Source organism: Rana temporaria, chromosome 7 (assembly GCF_905171775.1).
Source record: "Rana temporaria chromosome 7, aRanTem1.1, whole genome shotgun sequence".
In the NCBI taxonomy this organism is placed as follows: Eukaryota; Metazoa; Chordata; class Amphibia; order Anura; family Ranidae; genus Rana; species Rana temporaria.
The window spans coordinates 5,824,725-5,848,963 of NC_053495.1; the positions used below are offsets into that span (position 1 = coordinate 5,824,725).

General features: G+C 52.9%; 2 protein-coding genes across 3 annotated transcripts in view; one reads left to right on the top strand and one right to left on the bottom strand.

Moving 5' to 3' along the window:
* The window catches only part of SLC38A3 (solute carrier family 38 member 3), an 81,541-nt gene that overhangs the window by 33,327 nt on the left and 23,975 nt on the right, over positions 1 to 24,239 (bottom strand). Inside the window, exons 1-4 of one of the 2 annotated variants that reach the window (XM_040358773.1) lie at positions 15,484 to 15,551; positions 6,987 to 7,086; positions 5,586 to 5,664; positions 4,226 to 4,341 (exon numbers count right to left, since the gene is read on the bottom strand). In XM_040358773.1, the coding sequence (XP_040214707.1) occupies positions 4,226 to 4,341; positions 5,586 to 5,664; positions 6,987 to 7,075 (284 nt within the window). In that variant the 5' untranslated portion in view covers positions 7,076 to 7,086; positions 15,484 to 15,551. Of the gene's footprint in view, positions 1 to 4,225; positions 4,342 to 5,585; positions 5,665 to 6,986; positions 7,087 to 15,483; positions 15,552 to 24,239 lie in introns of those variants that run through there. The other variant, XM_040358771.1, reaches the window with a different exon arrangement.
* Positions 16,520 to 18,214, top strand: LOC120945940 (mucin-2-like). The gene has a single exon (XM_040360527.1). The coding sequence runs from the start codon at positions 16,520 to 16,522 to the stop codon at positions 18,212 to 18,214; it is 1,695 nt and encodes a 564-aa protein (XP_040216461.1).

The window sequence follows — 24,239 nt, forward strand, 5'->3', positions numbered from 1 at the left end:
GTTGTCACCCTGTCATTCTTCCTCAGGCACTTCCTGTTATAGGGTGACAACGCTGTGTCCCTGTCCCCCAATTGTGCCCCTGCGTTGTCACCCTGTCATCTTTATTCAGGCACTTCCTGTTATGGGGTGACAACGCTGTGTCCCTGTCCCCCAATTGTGCTCCTGCGTTGTCACCTTGTCATTCTTCTTCAGGCTCTTACTGTTATAGGGTGACGACGCTCTCTCCTTGTCTCCCAATTGTGCCTCTGCGTTGTCACCCTGTCATTCTTCCTCAGGCACTTCCTGTTATAGGGTGACAACGCTGTCCCTGTCTCCCAATTGTGCCCCTGCGTTGTCACCCTGTCATTCTTCCTCAGGCACTTCCTGTTATAGGGTGACAACGCTGTGTCCCTGTCTCCCAATTGTGCCCCTGCGTTGTCACCCTGTCAATCTTCCTCAGGCACTTCCTGTTGTAGGGTGACAACGCTCTCCCTGTCTCCCAATTGTGCGCCTGCGTTGTCACCCTGTCAACCTTGCTCAGGCACTTCCTGTTATAGGATGACAACGCTCTCTCCCTGTCCCCCAATTGTGCTAATGTGTTGTCACCCTGTCATCCTTCCTCAGGCACATCCTCTTATAGTGTGACAACGCTCTCCCTGTCTCCCAATTGTGCGCCTGCGTTGTCACCCTGTCAACCTTGCTCAGGCACTTCCTCTTATAGGGTGACAACGCTCTCTCCTTGTCTCCCAATTGTGCTCCTGTTTTGTCACCCTGTCATTCTTATTCAGGCACTTCCTGGTATGGGGTGACAACGCTCTCCTTGTCTCCCAATTGTGCTCCTGCGTTGTCACCCTGTCAGTCTTGTTCAGGCACTTCCTGTTATAGGGTGACAACACTCTCCTTGTCTCCGAATTGTGCTCCTGGGTTGTCACCCTGTCAGTCTTGTTGAGGCACTTCCTGTTATAGGGTGACAACGCTGTGTCCCTGTCCCCCAATTGTGCCCCTGCGTTGTCACCCTGTCATCTTTATTCAGGCACTTCCTGTTATGGGGTGACAACGCTGTGTCCCTGTCCCCCAATTGTGCTCCTGCGTTGTCACCCTGTCATTCTTCTTCAGGCTCTTACTGTTATAGGGTGACGACGCTCTCTCCTTGTCTCCCAATTGTGCCTCTGCGTTGTCACCCTGTCATTCTTCCTCAGGCACTTCCTGTTATAGGGTGACAACGCTGTCCCTGTCTCCCAATTGTGCCCCTGCGTTGTCACCCTGTCATTCTTCCTCAGGCACTTCCTGTTATAGGGTGACAACGCTGTGTCCCTGTCTCCCAATTGTGCCCCTGCGTTGTCACCCTGTCATCCTTATTCAGGCACTCCCTGTTATGGGGTGACAACGCTGTGTCCCTGTCCCCCAATTGTGTTCCTGGGTTGCCACCCTGTCATTCTTCCTCAGGCACTTCCTGTTGTAGGGTGACAACGCTGTCCCTGTCTCCCAATTGTGCCCCTGCGTTGTCACCCTGTCAATCTTCCTCAGGCACTTCCTGTTGTAGGGTGACAACGCTCTCCCTGTCTCCCAATTGTGCGCCTGCGTTGTCACCCTGTCAACCTTGCTCAGGCACTTCCTGTTATAGGATGACAACGCTCTCTCCCTGTCCCCCAATTGTGCTAATGTGTTGTCACCCTGTCATCCTTCCTCAGGCACATCCTCTTATAGTGTGACAACGCTCTCCCTGTCTCCCAATTGTGCGCCTGCGTTGTCACCCTGTCAACCTTGCTCAGGCACTTCCTCTTATAGGGTGACAACGCTCTCTCCTTGTCTCCCAATTGTGCTCCTGTGTTGTCACCCTGTCATTCTTATTCAGGCACTTCCTGGTATGGGGTGACAACGCTCTCCTTGTCTCCCAATTGTGCTCCTGCGTTGTCACCCTGTCAGTCTTGTTCAGGCACTTCCTGTTATAGGGTGACAACACTCTCCTTGTCTCCGAATTGTGCTCCTGGGTTGTCACCCTGTCAGTCTTGTTGAGGCACTTCCTGGTATGGGGTGACAACGCTCTCTCCCTGTCTCCCAATTGTGCTCCTGGGTTGTCACCCTGTTACACCCACTAAAAGAGGCTACAAGTGACGGTTTCAGCGCACATCACGCAGACACGATCAGGAAACCCGCCCTGAGAAATGCCGCGCAGCCATCGCCGGAGTCCACGGAGACAGGAAGTGGCTGGAAAGAGGCGACAGGAGAGCTGCAGCACTGAGATGTAACAAAAAAAAATTGTAAAAATATTTTATTCTATTTAAAAAAAAAAATGTCCCTTGTTTATGATCTGCAGCGAAACGAAACGTCGCCCGGTTTAGGGTTACTGCTGCTCTATATTTGTCTCGCCCTATTTCCTGCTGGCAGGGGGGCGGGGTTTTGAACCTACAACAGTGCAGCTCCTATTTATAGAAGGTGAGGGGTCACGGGGGTATCGAGTCACATCCTCCATGTGGTCACCAGAGCGGGAGAACCTGACACCGGCGGCTCTCTGCATTCCCAGCGCCGCCGCGGTACAAGAGGCCGATTATTCCGGAGCCAGACAAAGGCCGCGCAGAGCCTCTGCGGCATCGCCAACCTCTTCCGATACGCCGGCCGTGAACTGCCCCAGAACGGGCGACCTGGCCTCTGAAGCTGGGATGGCAGGAGTGGTGCCACCATCCCGGAACGGGCGGATCGGGTGTCCCGGGCATAGGCTGGTATGGCAGGAGCTGTGCCACCGTCCCGGGAACAGGCGGATCGGGTGTCCCGGGCATAGGCTGGGATGGCAGGAGCGGTGCCACCATCCCAGAACAGGCGGGTGTCCCGGGCATAGGCTGGGATGGCAGGAGCGGTGCCACCATCCCCGGAACGGGCGGATCGGGTGTCCCGGGCATAGGCTGGGATGGCAGGAGCCGTGCCACCATCCCAGAACGGGCGGGTGTCCCGGGCATAGGCTGGGATGGCAGGAGCGGTGCCACCATCCCGGAAGGGTCGGATCGGGTGTCCCGGGCATAGGCTGGGATGGCAGGAGCGGTGCCACCTTTCCAGAACGGGCGGGTGTTCTGGGCATAGGCTGGGATGGCAGGAGCGGTGCCACCATCCCAGAATGGGCGGGTGTCCCGGGCATAGGCTGGGATGGCAGGAGCGGTGCCACCATCCCAGAATGGGCGGGTGTCCCGGGCATAGGCTGGGATGGCAGGAGCGGTGCCACCATCCCGGAACGGGCGGATCAGATGTCCCGGGCATAGGCTGGGATGGCAGGAGCGGTGCCACCATCCCGGAACGGGCGGATCAGATGTCCCGGGCATAGGCTTGGAAGGCAGGAGCGGTGCCACCATCCCGGAACGGGTGGATCGGGTGTCCCGGGCATAGGCTTGGAAGGCAGGAGCAGTGCCACCATCCCGGAACGGGCGCATCGGGTGTCCCGGGCATAGGCTGGGATGGCAGGAGCGGTGCCACCATCCCGGAACAGGCGGATCGGGTGTCCCGGGCATAGGCTTGGAAGGCAGGAGCAGTGCCACCATCCCGGAACGGGCGCATCGGGTGTCCCGGGCATAGGCTGGGATGGCAGGAGCGGTGCCACCATCCCGGAACAGGCGGGGGAGACTGAGAAAATGCTTCCTCCTGCCTGCAGCAGATAGATGACATCTTCTCAGCCTAGGCAAAGTAACTGATTGGAGCTCAAAGACGGTAAAAGGCGGAGCTTTTCTGAGGGCGGAGCTTTTCTGAGGAATGATCCGGCTGACATGACAGGTCCTCTTTAATGTGAAGAATGTCACCATCTGTAATGTATTAAAAACTCCCTTTCTGTATATAGGGGGCGGGATTTCCATCCTCCAAACTCATCTCTGATTGGCCGGCAGTGAATTGGAATCATTAACTATTTACTCATCTATGGTGGCAGCGAGTGGGAGGGGCGTGTCCCGCATATCGGCGGCATAGACTGTGGCCAAGGCATATGAACATATGAAGAGCACCACCCTTGGCTCCCTGTTGAAAATACAGGTTGCCTGGCTGGCATGTTAATCCTCTGACTTTCTGGAACAAGCATGCTGCCAGTGAAGTCAGAACCTCTAGTCTTGTAGTACTGAAGCCAGTCATTTAGCATTTTTCAGAAAAGGGACGGCAGTGGCAGGTGTGAATAATGCATTGTCCACTACAAGTCCCAGCATTTCCTGCAGGGTGCCCCGTCACGGATCAGATGATGATGATTGGCCGGATGTTCCTTGGGGGAGGTACTCACAGGAAGAGGAGGACTCCGGTGTTCGCCATGGCGTATGCCAGGCCCAGGATGCCGCTCCCCATGATGGCGTTGCTGAGATTAAATACGGACATCCCGAAGGAGGTCTTCCCCTCGAACTGCAGGAGGAGGAGATACAATCAGAATGGAGCTTATCACCCCCCCCAACCATGTGACCCCCCCCAGAGCTCATCACCCCCCTGACCATGTGACCCCCCCCCCCCCAGAGCTCATCACCCCCCTGACCAGGTGACCCCACCAGACAGAGCTCATCACCCCCTGACCAGGTGACCCCCCAGAGCTCATCACCCCCTGACCAGGTGACCCCCCAGAGCTCATCACCCCCCTGACCATGTGACCCCCCCCCAGAGCTCATCACCCCCCTGACCATGTGACCCCCCCCCCCAGAGCTCATCACCCCCCTGACCATGTGACCCCACCAGACAGAGCTCATCACCCCCTGACCAGGTGACCCCCCCAGAGCTCATCACCCCCCTGACCATGTGACCCCCCCCCACAGCTCATCACCCCCCTGACCATGGGACCCCCCCCCCAGAGCTCATCACCCCCCTGACCATGTGACCCCCCCCCCAGAGCTCATCACCCCCCTGACCATGGGACCCCCCCCAGAGCTCATCACCCCCCTGACCATGTGACCCCCCCCACAGCTCATCACCCCCCCTGACCATGGGACCCCCCCCCCAGAGCTCATCACCCCCCTGACCATGTGCCCCCCCCCCAGAGCTCATCACCCCCCTGACCATGGGACCCCCCCCCAGAGCTCATCACCCCCCTGACCATGGGACCCCCCCCAGAGCTCATCACCCCCCCTGACCATGTGACCCCCCCCAGAGCTCATCACCCCCCTGACCATGGGACCCCCCCAGAGCTCATCACCCCCCCTGACCATGGGACCCCCCCCCCCAGAGCTCATCACCCCCCTGACCATGTGACGCCCCCCCCCCCCAGAGCTCATCACCCCCTTGACCATGTGACCCCCCCCAGAGCTCATCACCCCCCTGACCATGGGACCCCCCCCCCCAGAGCTCATCACCCCCTGACCATGTGACCCCCCCAGAGCTCATCACCCCCCTGACCATGGGACCCCCCAGAGCTCATCACCCCCCTGACCATGTGACCCCCCAGAGCTTATCCCCCCCTGATCATGTAACCCCCCCCAGAGCTCATCCCCCCCCCTGACCATGGGACCCCCCAGAGTTCATCACCCCCTGACCATGTGACCCCCCAGAGCTCATCACCCCCTGACCATGTGACCCCCCAGAGATCCTCACCCCCCTGACCATGTGACCCCCCCCAGAGCTCATCACCCCCTGACCAGGTGACCCCACCAGACAATACTCACATCAGTAAATCGCTGCTTCTCCTTCCCGGGGACATGAGGCAGAAATTCTTCCAACTCCTGATTCTCCGCTCCGGTGTAACTGCGGAATCCAAATAAAAACAGATGTTAGTGCGGAGCCCCCCCAGAAGGAGAGACCGGAGGGGGCAGAGGCGGGATCTAGGTGGGACCAACCCATAAAGTTTGCATGATGGGCAGTCCCTGCATATTTAGAGGCAGGACCAACCTGTAAAGTGGGCATGACGGGCAGTCAACACTTAGAGGTAGGCTCTGGGCGGGAACAACTCTTAAAGTGGGTGTGATGGGTGGTACCCACATATTTAATGGCAGGTTGATCTGTGATTGGACGCCTGATAGAGTGGACGGGAGAAGACATGGAGGACGCGCAGGACACCGCCGCTGACCCGCTGCAAGACAGGTAAGTGCGGGGCGATGCACACTGGCAGCATTTGATGGGGCACAGTAGCGGTAATTGATGGCACAGTGACAGCAATTGGTAGGCACAGTGTCAGAAATTAATGGGCACAGTGTCAGCAATTGATGGGCACAGTAGGGGCAATTGATGGGCACAGTGGCTGCGCTTGATGGCACAGTGGCGGCTATTTATGGGCACAGTGGCTGCGTTTGATGAGCACAGTAGTGGCTATTTATGGGCACAGTGGCTGCGTTAGATTGCACAGTGGCTGCGTTTGATGGCACAGTGGTGGCTATTTATGGGCACAGTGACTACATTTGATGGGTACACTGTCAGCAATTGATTGGAAAACTGGCAGCAATTGATGGGCACAGTAGTGGCAAATCATGGGCACACTGGCAGCAATTGATGGGCACAGTAGCGGCAATTGATGGGCACACTGGCAGCAATTGATGGGCACACTGGAAGCAATTGATGGGTACAGCAGCTGCATTTGATGGGCACAGTGGCTGCGCTTGATGGGCACAGTGACTGCGCTTGATGGGCACGGTCGCTGCGTTTGATGGGCACAGTGACTGCGTTTGATGGGCACAGTGGCTGCGTTTGATGGGTACGGTGGCTGCGTTTGATGGGCACAGTGGCTGCGTTTGATGGGCACGGTGGCTGCGTTTGATGGGCACGGTGGCTGCGTTTGATTGGCACAGTGGCTGCGTTTGATGGGCACAGTGTCTGCGCTTGATGGGCACAGTGGCTGCGTTTGATGGGCACAGTGGCTGCGTTTGATGGGCACAGTGGCTGCGTTTGATGGGCACGGTGGCAGCGTTTGATTGGCACAGTGGCTGAGTTTGATGGGCACAGTGTCTGCGCTTGATGGGCACAGTGGCTGCAATTGATGTTTTTTTTTTCAGTTTGCGCCTCCCCCAAAAATTCTGAGCGCCAGCCACCACTGAATCCCGTATCTCCCCCCCGCTAGTCCCCCGTCTCCGTACCTGGCATCCGTGCTTTCGGCGCCCAGCGTCCCGTTGAGTTTCTCTCCGAGCTTCATGTCCACCATTTCTGTTGGTGCCGGGAAGTCCATGGTCCGGGGCGCTGCAAAGAGACAAAACACAAAACAGGACGGCGTGAACTCCCAGATGTGTTTACAGAGACGGCGAACGTGTGCGCAATCCGCGGCGTGTTTACTCCTCACCTCTGCACTCCGCCCCCTCCGCTGCTTTCTGCTCCCTGAAAACAAATAAGATAAGTAGAGCAAACGGCAGCGGGAGGGGCCAGGCAGGGAGAGAAGCCGGACCTACCGACCGAGACCACGTGTGACCACGTGTGATTGCGATTGGTTGCCAGAGGTTACAGCATATCATTACCACTCTGACTGGCTGCTAGAGGCTACAGCACACATTATGACTCACTGATTAGTGATTAGTTCTCTCCAGATACGCCGTCGTATGTCCGAATGAGCGCCGTCGTATCTATGCGCCTGATTCATAGAATCAGTTGCGCTTCAATTCGGCCAAGATACGACTGACGTAAGTCTCCTACGCCGTCGTATCCTGGGGGTGCATATTTACGCTGGCCGCTAGGGGCGCTTCCGTATATTTCCGCGTCGAATATGCAAATGAGCTAGATACGCCGATTCAGAAACGTACTTGCGCCCGTCGGATTTAGCTACGCCGTTTACGTAAGGCGTCGGTCCGGGGTAACTTTACCCCTCATAAAGCAGGGGTAGGTCATGTTAAGGTATGGACGTCGGAAAACGTCGGAACAGCGCCGTATTTTACGTCGTTTGCGTAAGTCGTACGTGAATGGGCGTAGGTTACGTTGACGTCGACTAAGCATTGAGCGGGCGTAACTTAGGGAGAAATATTGACGTGATACTGAGCATGCGCGCGCATGCGCCGTTGGTTAGGGGCGTCATTTACGTGGGGGTCACGATTCATTTCCGTACAACACGCCCCCTATCAGCCTACTTTGAATTACGCGGGCTTACGCCGACCCATTTACGCTACGCCGCCGTAACTTAGGGCGCAAGTTCTTTGTGAATACGGTACTCGTCTCTCTAAGTTACGGCGGCGTAGCGTATATGAGATGCGCTACGCCCGCCTAAACTTAAGCCATTCTTTCTGAATCCGGGCCAGGGTCTGCAGGTGAGTCATCTGTACAGAACAATAGGGCAGAGCTGAGCAGCATTAGGAGCAGCACTTCACACTGAGATATCAGGACACAGCACAGGACTAAAACTTCAAGGGACAAGTGAATTTAAACTGGGATAGTTGGCAAATATGGGACAGCTGCTTTGGGCCCCACAACAATGACAGGGCCCAGGGCAGCTTCCCCTTTTGCCCCATGCCTTAAAGACGGCCCTGTCCCTGATTGTACTTGCAGCCCTGCCCAGCAGTCCCAGTGTGTGACCCCCAGAATGTGACTTTCCTCCCGCCAGCAGACACAGCAAAAATGTCCTATAAACTGGTTTTACACGCGGGGTGAATCGGTTTATTGCCGGCGTGAGAATTGTAAATCACGACAATGGAAACCTTGTAACAAATCTGCTGAGTTGCGTCCTTCTACATAGAACATACGGAGGTCATACGTGTGCCAAGAGAGGTCAGAGGAAAGGAGGGATAGATCTGGGCGGACTGTGGCTGGTGGGACCCATGTGGGGGGTTCTCTTAATAAATACAGGGATGGTGGGAACCCCTCATAATGGGCACAGCAGGTGGAGAGGCGTTGCTGGGGGGGGGGGGGGGGGGGGTGCGGGCCGCACCCGGGTGACACTTTGGCCCAGATTCTCATACATTAGCGTTGCTCCTGGGCAGCGTAATGTATGAGCTCTACGTTTCACCGCCGCAGGTCTACAGGTTTAAATCCTGATTCTCAGAACACTTACCTGTAAACTTGCGGCGGTGTAGCGTTAGATTGCTCGGCGCAAGCCTGCCCAATTCAAATGGGGCGGGCACCATTTAAATTAGGCGCGCTCCCGCGCCGAGCGTACTGCGCATGCTCCGTCGGGTAAATTACCCGACGTGCATTGCGCTAAATGTTGTCGCCCCGACGTCATTTGCCTAGATGTATACGTAAATGGCGTCCAGCGCCATTCACGGACGTCTTACGCAAACGACGTAATTTTTATTGAATTAGACGCGGGAACGACGGCCATAGTTAACATTGGTTGCGCCTGCTAATTAGCAGGGGCAACCTTACGCGTCGGGTACGCTACGCAAACGCCGTTAATTCGCTGCGTCGACCTCGCGTATGTTCGGGAATCGCCGTACTTACCTCATTTGCATAGACGACGGGGAAAAGCGACGATGCGACACCTAGCGGCGGGAAAAAAAATTACTTTTAAGATCTGACAGCGTAACAGCCTTACGCTTGTCAGATCTAATGGGTACCTATGCGCAACTGATTCTGAGAATCAGTCGCATAGATACCCGGGGCCAGATGAGGTGTTACGACGGCGCTAATGGTGTTGCGCCGTCGTAACGCCTTTGAGAATCTGGCCCTTTGTATCTACAATGTTGTGTAGTGAGTGTACAGCTTGTATAACGGTGTAAATTTGCCGTCCCCTCAAAATAACTCAACACACAGCCATTAATGTCTAAACCGCTGGCAACAAAAGTTAGTACACCCCTAAGTGAAAATGTCCAAATTGGGCACAAAAAGTGTCAATATTTTGTGCGGCCGCCATTATTTTCCAGCACTGCCTGCCACCCTCTTGGGCATGGAGGTCACCAGAGCTTCGCAGGTTGTCACTGGAGTCCTCTTCCCCTCCTCCATGATGACATCACAGCAGGGCCGTCTTAATAGCATCATGGGCCCCTGGGCAAAGTAATGCTCTGGGGCCCCTACAATGATGACAGTGCAGGTAAACAGACATCAAGTAGGTAGGAGGCAGACTGCCCCCTCCCCTGTGTATCTATCACTCTCAGTGCCATCATGGGGCCCCCAATTTTGGGTCAGCGTGGGCTCAAGGACCAGCTGCTTTGGGGTAAGTGAAGGGGCTCCCCATGCAGCTGGGGCCCCTGGGCAGTGCCCAGGTGTGCCCTCTCATTAATCATGCATCACAGAGCTGGTGGATGTTGGAGACCTTGTGCTCTTCCACCTTCCGTTTGAGGATCCCCCACAGATGGTCTATAGGGTTTAGGTTTGGAGACATGCTTGGCCACTCCATCACCTTTACCCTCAGCTTCGTTAGCAAGGCAGTGGTGGTCCTGGAGGTGTGTTTGGGGTGGTTATCATGTTGGAATACTACCCTGCGGTCCAGTCTCTGAAGTGAGGGGATCGTGCTCTGCTTCAGTATGTTACAGTACATTGTTGGCATTCCTGGTTCAATCGTCTTCTCGATACATCCGCGCAGGCTCTAGAAGAGCCCATCCTATGGGATGAATGAGGTCCATGGAAGGCCCTGCAGGCTCGTGTATGGAATGCTCATTCTGATACATTGTTGCTGATGTCACATCTCTGAGATTGGCGCAATCTGGGGGGGGGGGGGGGGGTTGGGCCATTTCCGCGTCCCGCGTTGTCGTGTTTTGTTTCCATGAAGCAGAATGGGAACAATTTCCAGCGGGATTTACTAACAGAGGAATAAAGTGATGAGCGCAGCCAATCAGAGTCCTTCCTCCAGTAATCTGATCGATCTGATTGGTTGCCGCCAATCCGCTCGTCTTTTTTTTAAGAGATTACCGTATTTATCTGCGTATATCGCGCACTATTTTCCCCTTAAAATAAGGGGAAAATCGTGGGTGCGCGATATACGCCGATAGCTTCCCGCTCTCTGTTTGAAATCCTGCGCCGACATATACCGAGTGCAGTACACTCGGGTACATTCGGCCAGGTTCGGCTTCGCTCGTGCTCACGCATAAACGTCACAGAGCGTGAGCGCGAGCTAAGCCGAGCTAAGCCGAATGTACTCGAGTGTACTGCACTCGGTATATGTCGGCGGAGTATTCAAACTCGGCGCGGAAAACGAGCGGGGACGACGCGAGGATGCCGCAGAAGGACGCCGGACCCGCCGAAGAGGACACCGGACCCGCCGCAGAAGGACACCCGAAGCCGCAGGACACCCGAAGCCGCAGAAGGACACCGGACCCGACGAGGCCGCCGATGGTTGCCGCGCAAGACACCAAAACTGTAAGTACAAAAAAATACTTTTTTCCCACAGGATTGGGACAACTTTAGGGGTGCGCGGTATACGCGGGAGCGCGGTATACCGCGATAAATACGGTATCTCTCACAGAAGGTGATTTGACATCTTTCTGGAAGTTTTGGCGGTGCGGGAGGTCCAGCTGTTGTGGAATGGCGATTCTCACCAGGATCGACCTTCGCTGCCTGACACCCTCTACTCCGCCCCCTCCCCCCCCCCCGGCCACCTGGAACCAATTAGAGACCAGAACAGTTCTGGATATATTCAGGAATAATGCCCCCTCCCCCATCTCTCTCTCTCCCATATTAGTGCCTATTTCTAGGGTCTATCTTCTACCCTCTCTCAATGTTACAGAGACACAGGTACACCACATACCCCTGTATCTGTGCCCAGATGGGGCAAAGAGGTGGGCACAGGCTTATAGCAGTGGCTTGAAAAAGTATTCACACCCCTTGAAATTTTCCACATCTTGTCATGTTACAACCAAAAAACGTAAATGGATTTTATTGGGATTTTATGTGAGAGACCAACACAAAGGACCAGATTCATAAAGAATCGCGGTGGCGTAACGTATCGTCTTTACGTTACACCTCCGCAAGTTTTCAGCGCAAGTGCCTGATTCACCAAGCACTTGCGTGTAAACTTACGGCGGTGTAACGTAAAGCCGTCCGGCGCAAGCCCGCCTAATTCAAATAGGGCGTGTACCATTTAAATTAGGCGCGTTCTCGCGCCGAACGTTCCGCTCATGCTCCACTTGGAAATTTCCCGCTGTGCTTTGCGCAACATTACGGCGCCCGACGTGTTTTTTGAACGGCGACGTGCGTAACGTACTTTCGTGTTTCCCGACGTCTTACGCAAAAATTTAATTTTTTTCGAAATTTGACGCGGGAACGACGGCCATACTTTAACATGGGCTGTCTATTGTTACACCACCTCAATAGCAGCCATAACTTTGCGACGCGAAAAGCCAACTAGCGACGACGTAACGAACGAGCGTACCTTCGTGGATTGCCGTAAAAGCTCATTTGCATACCCGACGCTGGAAAACGACGCAAACTCCACCCAGCGGCCGCCGAAGTATTGCAACCTAAGATCCGAAGGCGTGCGAAGGCGTAAGCCAAATCTTAGCCAAATGCCGTCGTATCTTGTTTGTGAATCACAAATTAAGATACGACGCGGCAAATTTGAAAGTACGCCAGAGTATCAGTAGATACTCCGGCGTACTTTTTCTGTGAATCTGGCCCAAAGTGTCACATAATTGTGAAGTGGAAGGAAAATGATACAAATAAATATGTGAAAAGTGTGGGGGAGGGGCATTTGTATGGCGCCCCCTTTACTCTGATAACTAAAATCTGGAGGAACCAATTGCCTTCAGAAGTCACCTAAATAGAGTCCACCTGTGTGTCATTGAATCTCAGTATAAATACAGCTGTTCTGTGAAGCCCTCAGAGGTTTGTTGGAGAACCTTAGTGAACAAACAGCATCATGAAGGCCAAGGAACACACCAGACCGGTCAGGGATGAAGTTGTGGGGAAGTATAAAGCAGGGTTCGGTTATAAAAACAAATCTCCCAAGCTTTGAAGATCTCACGGAGCTTCTGTTCAATCCATCATCGGAAAATGGAAAGAGTATGGCACAACCGCAAACCTACCAAGACATGGCCGTCCACCTAAACTGACCGGGCCGGGCAAGGAGAGCATTCATCAGAGAAGCAGCCAAGAGGTCCATGGTAACTCTGGAGGAGCTGCACAGCTCAGGGGGGAGGATCTGTCCACAGGACAACTATTAGTGGTCTCTCCACAAATCTGCCCTTTATGGAAGAGTGACTTGGAGAAAGACATTGGAGAAAGAAAGACATAAGAAGTCCTGTTTATAGTTTGTGAGAAGCCATGTGGGGGAGGGGGACACAGCAAACATGTGGAAGAAGCTGCTCTGGTCACATGACACCAAAATTCAACTTTTTGGCCGCTATGTGTGGGGGGAAAAGTAACACTGCACATCACCCTGAACACACCATCCCCACCGTGAAACATGGTGGTGGCAGCATCATGTGGTGGGGATGCTTTTCTTCAGCAGGGACAGGGAAGCATTGATGGGAAGATGGATGGAGCCAAATACAGGACAATCTTAGAAGAAAACCTGTAATGCCGCGTACACACCATCACTTTATGTGATGAAAAAAAATGACGTTTTTAAAAACGTCACTTTAATTGACTGTGTGGGGGAAAACGTCGTTTTATGTCTTGTAAAAAACGACCAAAAAAAATTGAAGCATGCTTCAATTTTATGTGTCGTTTTTCAAAAGTGCACTTTTTACTTCACAGAAATTGACCGTGTGTAGCAAAAAACTTCGTTTTCTAAGACGTTTTTTCATCCACGCATGCCCAGAAGCTACTTATGAAGGGAGCTTCAATGGAAAAACGTGGTGGAACGTAACCTCACTTTGCAAGATCATTGTGAGAAAACGATGGTGTGTAGGCAACTTCGTCTTTGAAAATTGAAGTTTCAAAAACGTCGTTTTTTACTTCACAGAAAGTGTCGTTTTTTTTCATCACATAAAGTGATGGTGTGTACGGGGCATTAGAGTCTGCAAAAGACTTGAGACCGGGGGGGTTCACCTTCCAGCAGGACAACGACCCTAAAGTACAGCCAGAGCTACAATGGAATGGTTTAGATCAAAGCCTATTCATGTGTTAGAATGGCCCAGTCACTGTCCAGACCTAAATCCCATTGAAAATCTGTGGCAAGACTTGAACATTTCTGTAATGACTGGTATGGAGGTGGTGATAGGCTGGTATAGAGGTGGCAATAGGCTGGTACAGAGGTAGGCACAGGCTGGTATAGAGTTTGGCACATGCTGGTATAGAGGGGGTGACAGACTGGTATAGAGGTGGCAATAGGCTGGTATAAAGGTAGGCATATGCTGGTTCAGAGGTAGGCTCAGGCTTGTATATAGGTGGCAATAGGCTGGTATACAGGTAGGCACAGCATGGTATAGAGGTTGGCACAGCTGATTTAGATGTAGGTATGGGCTGGTTGAGAGGTAGGCACAAGCTTGTATATAGGTGGTGATAGGCTAATATAGAGGTAGGCATAGGGTGGTAAAGAGGTAGGCACAGGGTGGTATAGAGGTTAGCAGAGCTGGTTTAGAGGTAGGCACATGCTGATATAGAGGGGGTGACAGACTGGTATAGAGGTGGCAATAGGCTGGTATAAAGGTAGGCACATGCTGGTTCAGAGGTAGGCATAGGCTGGTAAAGAGGTAGGCACAGGCTGGTATAGAGGTGGTACAAGGTTGGTATAGAGGTACGCACAGACTTGTATATAGGTGGCAATCGGCTGGTAAAGAGGTAGGCACAGGGTGGTATAGAGCTTGGCACAGCTGGTTTAGATGTAGGCATGGGCTGGTTGAGAGGTATGCACAGGCTTGTATATAGGTGGTGATATGCTAATATAGAGGTAGGCATAGGGTGGTAAAGAGGTAGGCACAGGGTGGTATAGAGGTTAGCAGAGCTGGTTTAGTTGTAGGAACAGGCTGGTTTAGAGGTAGGCACAGGCTGGTTTAGAGGTAGGCACAGGCTAGTAATGGTATAGAGGTGGCGACAAACTGGTATAGAGGCGGTGATAGGCTGATATAGAGGTAGGCACAGGCTGGTATAGAGGTAGCGATAGGCTGGTATAGTGGTGGCGATAGGCTGGTATAGAGGTGGCGATAGTCTGGTATAGAGGTGGCGATAGGCTGGTATAGAGGCGGCGATAGGCTGGTATAGAGGTTGGCACAGGTTGGTATAAAGGTGGTGATAGGTTGGTGTAGAGGTTGGCACAGGTTGGTATAGAGGTGGTGATAGGTGGGTATAGAGGTGGAGATAGGCTGGTATAGAGGTGGCGATACGCTGGTATAGTGGTGGTGATAGGCTGGTAAAGAGGTGGCGATAGGCTGGTATAGAGGTTGGCACAGGTTGGTATAAAGGTGGTGATAGGTTGGCACAGGTTGGTATAAAGGTGGTGATAGGCTGGCATTGAGGTAGACACAGGCTGATATAAAGGTGGGCACAGGCTGGTATAGAGATAGCCATGGGCTGGTATACAGAGCTCCGGATACCCTGAGGCACATTGTTGGTACACAATTGGTATACCTGGATCGGCTGTAAGTAGTCTTCTGCATATAATTGTAATAATTAATCTGTGCCAGGCTGTGCCCCCGTCCTGTACAAACTCTGATTATCCCCCGCCCATACCACCCCCCACCCCCACCCTCCACACCCCCAACATTCAGATCTTCTCCCTGGACTGAATCACAGAATAATGAGATTCGTTGCTATGTACTAACCACCAATGGTGCTACTTACATTCGATGCGCGGTGATCCCCTCCGAGTTTAAAGTGACATTACCAGGATCAGCGCAGAATGTTATAAAGTAACAGCACGATGATATTTCGTAGCGGCGGCCCCACCTCCCCTCCCATGATGTCACCATCGCGGCAGAACGCAATGTTCCAGTGCCTGACAAAATAATTCGGAATTGTGAAAGCTCCGATCAACCCTGAACTCTGCCCGACCGCCTCCGCCCCCCCCCCCCCCTCACCCCCCCTACAACCACCTGAATCCGGAAAACCAGGTGTCACCGCACATGTGACCAACGCTGCAATCTCTGCAAGGTTGTCACATGGGACACAACCGAATACCCCCAAATACACTGTATTACCAAAAGTATTGGGACGCCTGCCTTTACACGCACATGAACTTTAATGGCGTCCCAGTCTTAGTCCGGAGGGTTCAATATTGAGTTGGCCCCGCCCTCTGCAGCTATAACAGCTTCACCTCTTCTGGGAAGGCCGCCCACAAGGTTTAGGAGGGTGCCTATGGGAACTTTTGACCGTTCTTCCAGAAGTGCATCCCAAAGGTGTTCTATCGACTTGAGGTCAGGACTCTGTGCAGGCCCAGTCAAGTTCCTCCACCCCGAACTCGCTCCTCGATGTCTTTATGGGCCTTGCTTTGTGCACTGGTTACCTTTAGATCTACTTTAATTCTGTATAAATGGACAGATGTTATCATTCGGTGTTCTCCATATAAACTGTACACCATGTCCTCTATTAATTATTACACCTCTAACTCACAAATAACACACGGGAACGGGAAACAAAGGGTCACAATAACAGCTAAAAAACACGCAGAATGGCTACACAATCTTTTGTTGTTGATGCATTTTTAAATTACACATAAAACGCTTTCAATCATCTGAATCAGCACATGTTTAGGTTATCCATACAGTACATATCTACCTATATCCTCCCACCATGGGCACATGTCAACTACCCACTCTGGGGTCCAGAGTTCCACCACCAACTCATCTCAACTACCCACTCTGGGGTCCAGCACTCCACCATGGGCACATCTCAACTACCCACTCTGGGGTCCAGCGTTCCACCACCAACTCATCTCAACTACCCACTCTGGGGTCCAGCACTCCACCACCAACTCATCTCAACTACCCATTCTGGAGTCCAGAGTTCCACCACCAACTCATCTCAACTTCCCACTCTGGGGTCCAGAGTTCCACCACCAACTCATCTCAACTACCCACTCTGGAGTCCAGAGTTCCACCACCAACTCATCTCAACTACCCATTCTGGGGTGCAGAGTTCCACCACCAACTCATCTCAACCACCCACTCTGGGGTCCAGAGTTCCACCACCAACTCATCTCAACTTCCCACTCTGGGGTCCAGAGTTCCACCACCAACTCATCTCAACTACCCACTCTGGGGTCCAGAGTTCCACCACCAACTCATCTCAACTACCCACTCTGGGGTCCAGCACTCCACCTTGGGCACATCTCAACTACCCACTCTGGGGTCCAGCACTTTACTACCAACTCATCTCAACTACCCATTCTGGGGTCCAGAGTTCCACCACCAACTCATCTCAACTACCCATTTTTGGGTCCAGAGTTCCACCACCAACTCCTCTCAACTACCCATTCTGGAGTCCAGAGTTCCACCACCAACTTATCTCAACTAACCACTCTGGGGTCCAGAGTTCCACCACCAACTCATCTCAAATACCCATGGAGTCCAGAGTTCCACCACCAACTCATCTCAACTACCCACTCTGGGGTCCAGAGTTCCACCACCAACTCATCTCAACTACCCATTCTGGAGTCCAGAGTTCCACCACCAACTCACCTCAACTACCCACTCTGGGGTCCAGAGTTCCACCACTAACTCATCTCAACTACCCACTCTGGGGTCCAGAGTTCCACCACCAACTCATCTCAACTACCCATGGAGTCCAGAGTTCCACCACCAACTCATCTCAACTACCCACTCTGGGGTCCAGAGTTCCACCACCAACTCCTCTCAACTACCCACTCTGGAGTCCAGAGTTCCACCACCAACTCATCTCAACTACCCACTCTGGGGTCCAGAGTTCCACCACCAACTCCTCTCAACTACCCACTCTGGAGTCCAGAGTTCCACCACCAACTCATCTCAACTACCCACTCTGGGGTCCAGAGTTCCACCACCAACTCATCTCAACTACCCACTCTGGAGTCCAGAGTTCCACCACCAACTCATCTCAACTACCCACTCTGGGGTCCAGAGTTCCACCACCAACTCATCTCAACTACCCTCTCTGGGGTCCAGAGTTCCACCACCACCTCATCTCAACTACCCACTCTGGGGTCCAGAGTTCCACCACCAACTCATCTCAACTACCCACTCTGGGGTCCAGAGTTCCACCACCAACTCATCTCAACTACCCACTCTGGGGTCCAGCGTTCCACCACCAACTCTTCTCAACTACCCACTCTGGGGTCCAGAGTTCCACCACCAACTCATCTCAACTACCCACTCTGGGGTCCAGCACTTTACTACCAACTCATCTCAACTACCCACTCTGGGGTCCAGCACTTTACTACCAACTCATCTCAACTACCCGCTCTGAGGTCCAGGACTCCACCACCAACACATCTCAACTACCCCCTCTCGGTTCCAAGGCTCCACCACCAGCACATCTCGACTACCTGCTCTTTGGGATCATTGGCACATCTCATCTTCTTACTGATCAGCAAGAGTAACATATTTTTTAATTCTAGCACTAGACCTCTTCTGTAACTCAAAACATGCAACCTGTACAATTTTTTAAACGTCTCCTATGGAGATTTTTAAGGGTAAAAGTTTGTTGCCATTCCACGAGCGGGCGCAATTTTGAAGCGTGACATGTTGGGTATCAATTTACTCAGCGAAACATTATCTTTCACAATATAAAAAAAAAAAAAAATTGGGCTAACTTTACTGTTGTCTTATTTTTTAACTCCAAAAGTGTATTTTTTTCCCAAAAAAGGTGCGCTTGTAAGACCGCTGCGCAAATACGGTGTGACATAAAGTATTGCAACGACCGCCATTTTATTCTCTAGGATGTTAGTATAATGTTTGGGGGGGTTCTAAGTAATTTTCTAGCAAAAAAAACCAAACAGTTTTTAACTTGTAAACGACAAATCTCAGAAAGAGGCTCGGTCCTTAAGTGGTTAAGCGTTTCAAATATTTGAGCGTAAGCTGATTCCATTGGCCAGAATATTGGGCCAGATCCACAAAAACCTGGCGCAACTTAAAAAATCCCATTTAAGTTACACTGCCTTAAAATTTCTACCTAAGTGCCCGATCCACAAAGCACTTACCTAGAAATTTCAGGCCGTGTAACTAAAATTCCGCCGGCGCAAGGCGTTCCTATTCAAATGGGGCGAGTCCCATTTAAATGAGGCGCGCTCCCGCGCCGGCCGTACTGCGCATGCGCGAAGTTACGTTACGCCGAGTTTTGTGGATCGCGCCGGCTTAAAAAAGTTGCGTCGGGGGAAAAAAAAAAAAACAATTGACAGCGTCGCTCGGCATGCATTCCTGAGGGAGAACTCCATGCCAATTTTCAAAGAAAAAACCGGCATGGGTTCACCCCCCAGGAGCATACCAGGCCCTTAGGTCTGGTATGGGTTGTAAGGGGACCCCCCTACGCCGAAAAATCGACGTAGGGGGTCCCCCTACAATCCATACCAGACCCGTATCCAAAGCACGCTACCCGGCCGGTCAGGATGGGAGTGGGGACGAGCGAGCGCCCCCCCCTCCTGAGCCGTGCCAGGCCGCATGCCCTCAACATGGGGGGGTTGGGTGCTCTGGGGCAGGGGGGCGCACTGCGGGCCCCCCCACCCCAGAGCACCCTGTCCCCATGTTGATGAGGACAGGACCTCTTCCCGACAACCCTTGCCGTTGGTTGTCGGGGTCTGCGGGCGGGGGCTTATCGGAATCTGGGAGTCCCCTCAAATAAGGGGGCCCCCAGATACCGGCCCCCCACCCTAAGTGAATGGATATGGGGTACATCGTACCCCTATCCATTCACCTGTAGGCAAAAAGTTAAAGTTATTAAACACACAACACAAGGGTTTTTAAAATATTTTATTAGTCTGCTCCGGAGGCCCCCCCTGTCTTCTTTATTAGCTCTAATACCGGGGGGGGCTTCTTCTTCCACTCTCCGGGGGTCTTCTTCCACTCTCCGGGGGGGGTTTCTTCTTCCGCTCTCCGGGGGGGGTCTTCTTCCGCTCTCCGGGGGGGGTCTTCTTCTATCTCCACCGCTCTCCGCTGTTGACTCGGCGAACCCCGGTTCTTCTGCAGCTGTCCGGTGCCTTCTTCTTCAGCGCTGGCTGCCTGCTATCTTCGTGTGTTAGCTCAATTAGTAACAGGCAGCCAGCGCGGTCTTCTGTGACGTCAGGTTCTTCTTCTCCCCTCTTCCGATGTTGACTCGTCGCCTCTTGTCACTGTAATGATGGAAGCGCGCCTTGCATCCCATTTATATAGGCATCACCGTCCCATCATGCTCCGGTAGGTACCCACGTGGTGGGTGCACGTGGGTAGGCACCTACCACGTGGGTACCTGCCGGAGCATGATGGGACGGTGATGCCTATATAAATGGGATGCAAGGCGCGCTTCCATCATTACAGTGACAAGAGGCGACGAGTCAACATCGGAAGAGGGGAGAAGAACAGAAGAGAAGAACCTGACGTCACAGAAGACCGCGCTGGCTGCCTGCTAGTAATTGAGCTAACACACGAAGATAGCAGGCAGCCAGCGCTGAAGGAGAAGGCACCGGACAGCTGCAGAAGAACCGGGGTTCGCCGAGTCAACAGCGGAGAGCGGCGGAGATAGAAGAAGACCCCCGGAGAGCGGAAGAAGACCCCCCCCGGAGAGCGGAAGAAGAAACCCCCCCTGGTATTAGAGCTAAAGAAGACAGGGGGGGCCTCCGGAGCAGAATAATAAATTATTTTAAAAACCCTTGTGTTGTGTGTTTAATAACTTTAACTTTTTGCCTCCAGGTGAATGGGTAGGCCCATATCCATTCACTTAGGGTGGGGGGCCGGTATCTGGGGGCCCCCTTATTTGAGGGGACTCCCAGATTCCGATAAGCCCCCGCCCGCAGACCCCGACAACCAACGGCAAGGGTTGTCGGGAAGAGGTCCTGTCCTCATCAACATGGGGACAGGGTGCTTTGGGGTTTGGGGGCCCGCAGTGCGCCCCCCTGCCCCAGAGCACCCAACCCCCCCATGTTGAGGGAATGCGGCCTGGCACGGCTCAGGAGGGGGGGGGGGCGCTCGCTCGTCCCCACTCCCTTTCCTGACCGGCCGGGTAGCGTGCTTTGGATACGGGTCTGGTATGGATTGGTATGGTATGGATTGTAGGGGGACCCCCTACGTCGATTTTTCGGCGTAGGGGGGTCTCCTTACAACCCATACCAGACCTAAGGGCCTGGTATGCTCCTGGGGGGGAACCCATGCCGGTTTTGTTTTTACAAATTGCCGTGGAGTTCTCCCTCGGGAATGCATACCAAATGCCGTCGCTTGGTGTTACTAGTTTACACTTTGTAACACCAGCCCTAGTTTTACACTTGCAAACTAAAACTTACGGCGAAAAAACGAGGCTGAAAAGCTTTGTGGATCGCCTTAAGTGCTAATTTGCATACCAGAAGCGGCATTTCGACTCAAAATGCCCCCAGCGGCGGATGCGGTACTGCATCCTAAGATTCGGCAGTGTAATTCAATTACACATGCCGGATCTTCTGCCTAACTTTGGAAAACTGCTTCTGTGGATCAGTTCCAAAGTTAGGACAAGGGATACGATGGAGTAACAGCAGTTACTCCGTCGTATCTCTTTTGTGGATCTGGCCCATACTTTTTTACTTTGGTCATTGGAATGCATTAATGCTCAAACGTGCCTAAACGCGTCTAGCGTTAAGCGCGTCAAGAATTTTTGCACACTGTTCCCATGCCTCACAGTGCCCATGCCTCACTGTGCCCATGCCTCACTGTGCCCATGACTAGACTGACAATTAACATGGGAGTCTATGGAAGGGGTGCCTGGCTTTGAAAAATCGTTGCTCCTCAGCCGTATGTCCCCCAGACAACGAACTTTGCACACTTGTAGAGGAGAAATAGAGCTAAATGTGTGCCAAGTTCCGGGTCAAGGGGACCTACGACCGGCCGGTACCAGGTCCCCAAACTCACCAGAGAAATGACCGTTTAACATAGGAGTCTATGGAAGGGGTGCCCGGCTTTGAAAAATCGGTGCTCCCCAGCCACAGGTACTCCGGACAACAAACTTTGCACACCTGTAGAGGAAGAGTGGGGCTACATGTGTGCCAAGTTTGGGGTCCAGAGGACCTACGGCCGGCCAGTACCGTGTCCCCAAATTCCAGAAGATCAAAAACGCCCCCTTATTAGTTCCAGCTGCGGCCATCTTGCCTAAGGGCAGGTGATTTATGTAGAATTTACTTCCTGGAATCCATCTGCCCTTAGTTCAGGCGTGCAAGTGGGGGGGGGGGGCGGGGTTGTGCTTAGCTGATAAAGCTCCTCCTCCCATGAAGACTCCTGGGATGTATGACATCATTTTGGCCTAGGCCAGAAACCAGGAAGCAACAGCCCCTTTCCCTCCTGGAGACTCCTGGGATGTATGACATCATGTGCCTAGGCAAGGAACCAGGAAGTAACGGAAGAAATGCAAAAAAATACATTTTAAAACAATTAAATATGACATCCTTTCCTATCTATGTCCTAATGGTAGCAGCATGAGGATTAGAAATAAATGTTGATTGGGAGAGTGAAGATCCACTATAATTATTGCGATTGATAAACTCGCATCATCGCCGATCGTTCCCATGATTCCGGTGTTGAGTCCCGTGCTGCGTTCCGAAACATTTCCAGAGATTCCGCAATAGATGTCACTCCGCTTGTCAATCAAACGTCGTCGGCCAAACACGAGCGACGCCAACGTTATCAGCTTCACACTAATCAATTGCGAATTTTGGCGGCGTGCCCCGCCCCCCCCCCCCCCCCCTCAGCGGCAGGCCAGAGAGGATGACGCAACAATGACAATATCGGTGGAGAGGCCGGGAGGAGAGGAGTATGGGGAGAGGTGAGGAGATCAGGATAGAGAAGAGCGCCCTCACCTCCATAGGAGATCATTCATTCTCCAACCTGCAACCAAAGCTGCAATGTGATTGGCCGACAGAGGTCACATGGACACTTCCCACATTCCAACCAGAGGGCAAAAACTACAACCTGACCCGGGGCAGTTCTCCCAACTTCCGTTGGGAAGTTGGTCCCGCAACTGTACGGGACCATCAGTGCGACTTCTGACATCACTAGACTTCAAACATACTACAGGAGATGGTCAGAGACTGCAGACATGCTACAGGAGACGGTCAGAGACTGCAGACATGCTACAAGAGACGGTCAGAGACGGCAGACATGCTACAGGAGATGTTCAGAGACTGCAGACATGCTACAGGAGATGGTCAGAGACTGCAGACATGCTACAGGAGATGGTCAGAGACTGCAGACATGCTACAGGAGATGGTCAGAGACAGCAGACATGCTACAGGAGACGGTCAGAGACTGCAGACATGCTACAAGAGACGGTCAGAGACGGCAGACATGCTACAGGAGATGTTCAGAGACTGCAGACATGCTACAGGAGATGGTCAGAGACTGCAGACATAGTACAGGAGATGGTCAGAGACTGGAGACATACTACAGGAGACGGTCAGAGACTGCAGAGATCCTACAGGAGACGGTCAGAGACTGCAGACATACTACAGAAGATGGTCAGAGACTGCAGACATACTACAGGAGACGGTCAGAGACTGCAGACATACTACAGGAGACGGTCAGAGACTGGAGACATACTACAGGAGACGGTCAGAGACTGCAGAGATCCTACAGGAGACGGTCAGAGACTGCAGAGATCCTACAGGAGATGGTCAGAGACTGCAAACATCCTACAGGAGATGGTCAGAGACTGCAGACATACTACAGGAGATGGTCAGAGACTGCAGACACGCTACAGGAGATGGTCAGAGACTGCAGACATACTACAGGAGATGGTCAGAGACTGCAGACATGCTACAGGAGATGTTCAGAGACTGCAGACATGCTACAGGAGATGGTCAGAGACTAAAGACATGCTACAGGAGACGGTCAGAGACTAAAGACATGCTACAGGAGACGGTCAGAGACTAAAGACATGCTACAGGAGACGGTCAGAGACTGCAGACATGCTACAGGAGATGTTCAGAGACTGCAGACATGCTACAGGAGATGTTCAGAGACTGCAGACATACTACAGGAGAGGGTCAGAGACTGCAGAGATCCTACAGGAGATGTTCAGAGACTGCAGAGATCCTACAGGAGAGGGTCAGAGACTGCAGACATAGTACAGGAGATGGTCAGAGACTGGAGACATGCTACAGGAGATGTTCAGAGACTGCAGACACACTACAGGAGATGGTCAGAGACTGCAGACCAAGAAATCAATGAAACGTACCGAGAAGAAGGGGCGCCAATATAAAGTGACGCAGAAAACGTGGACTCGCCCGCGTGCGGGGGGGGGGGGGAATTAGATCGGTGTCCATGGTGTTTGAACAGTGGATTTGCTCTCTCAGCCTCCGCCGTGATCAGGACGCGATGTACGGATTGTGTACGTTGCAGTCTTTGGAGAGATCACATTCGTACAGAGATATGTGACACCTCCAGACACATGGCCGCCCCCCCCCCTTCCATGACCTC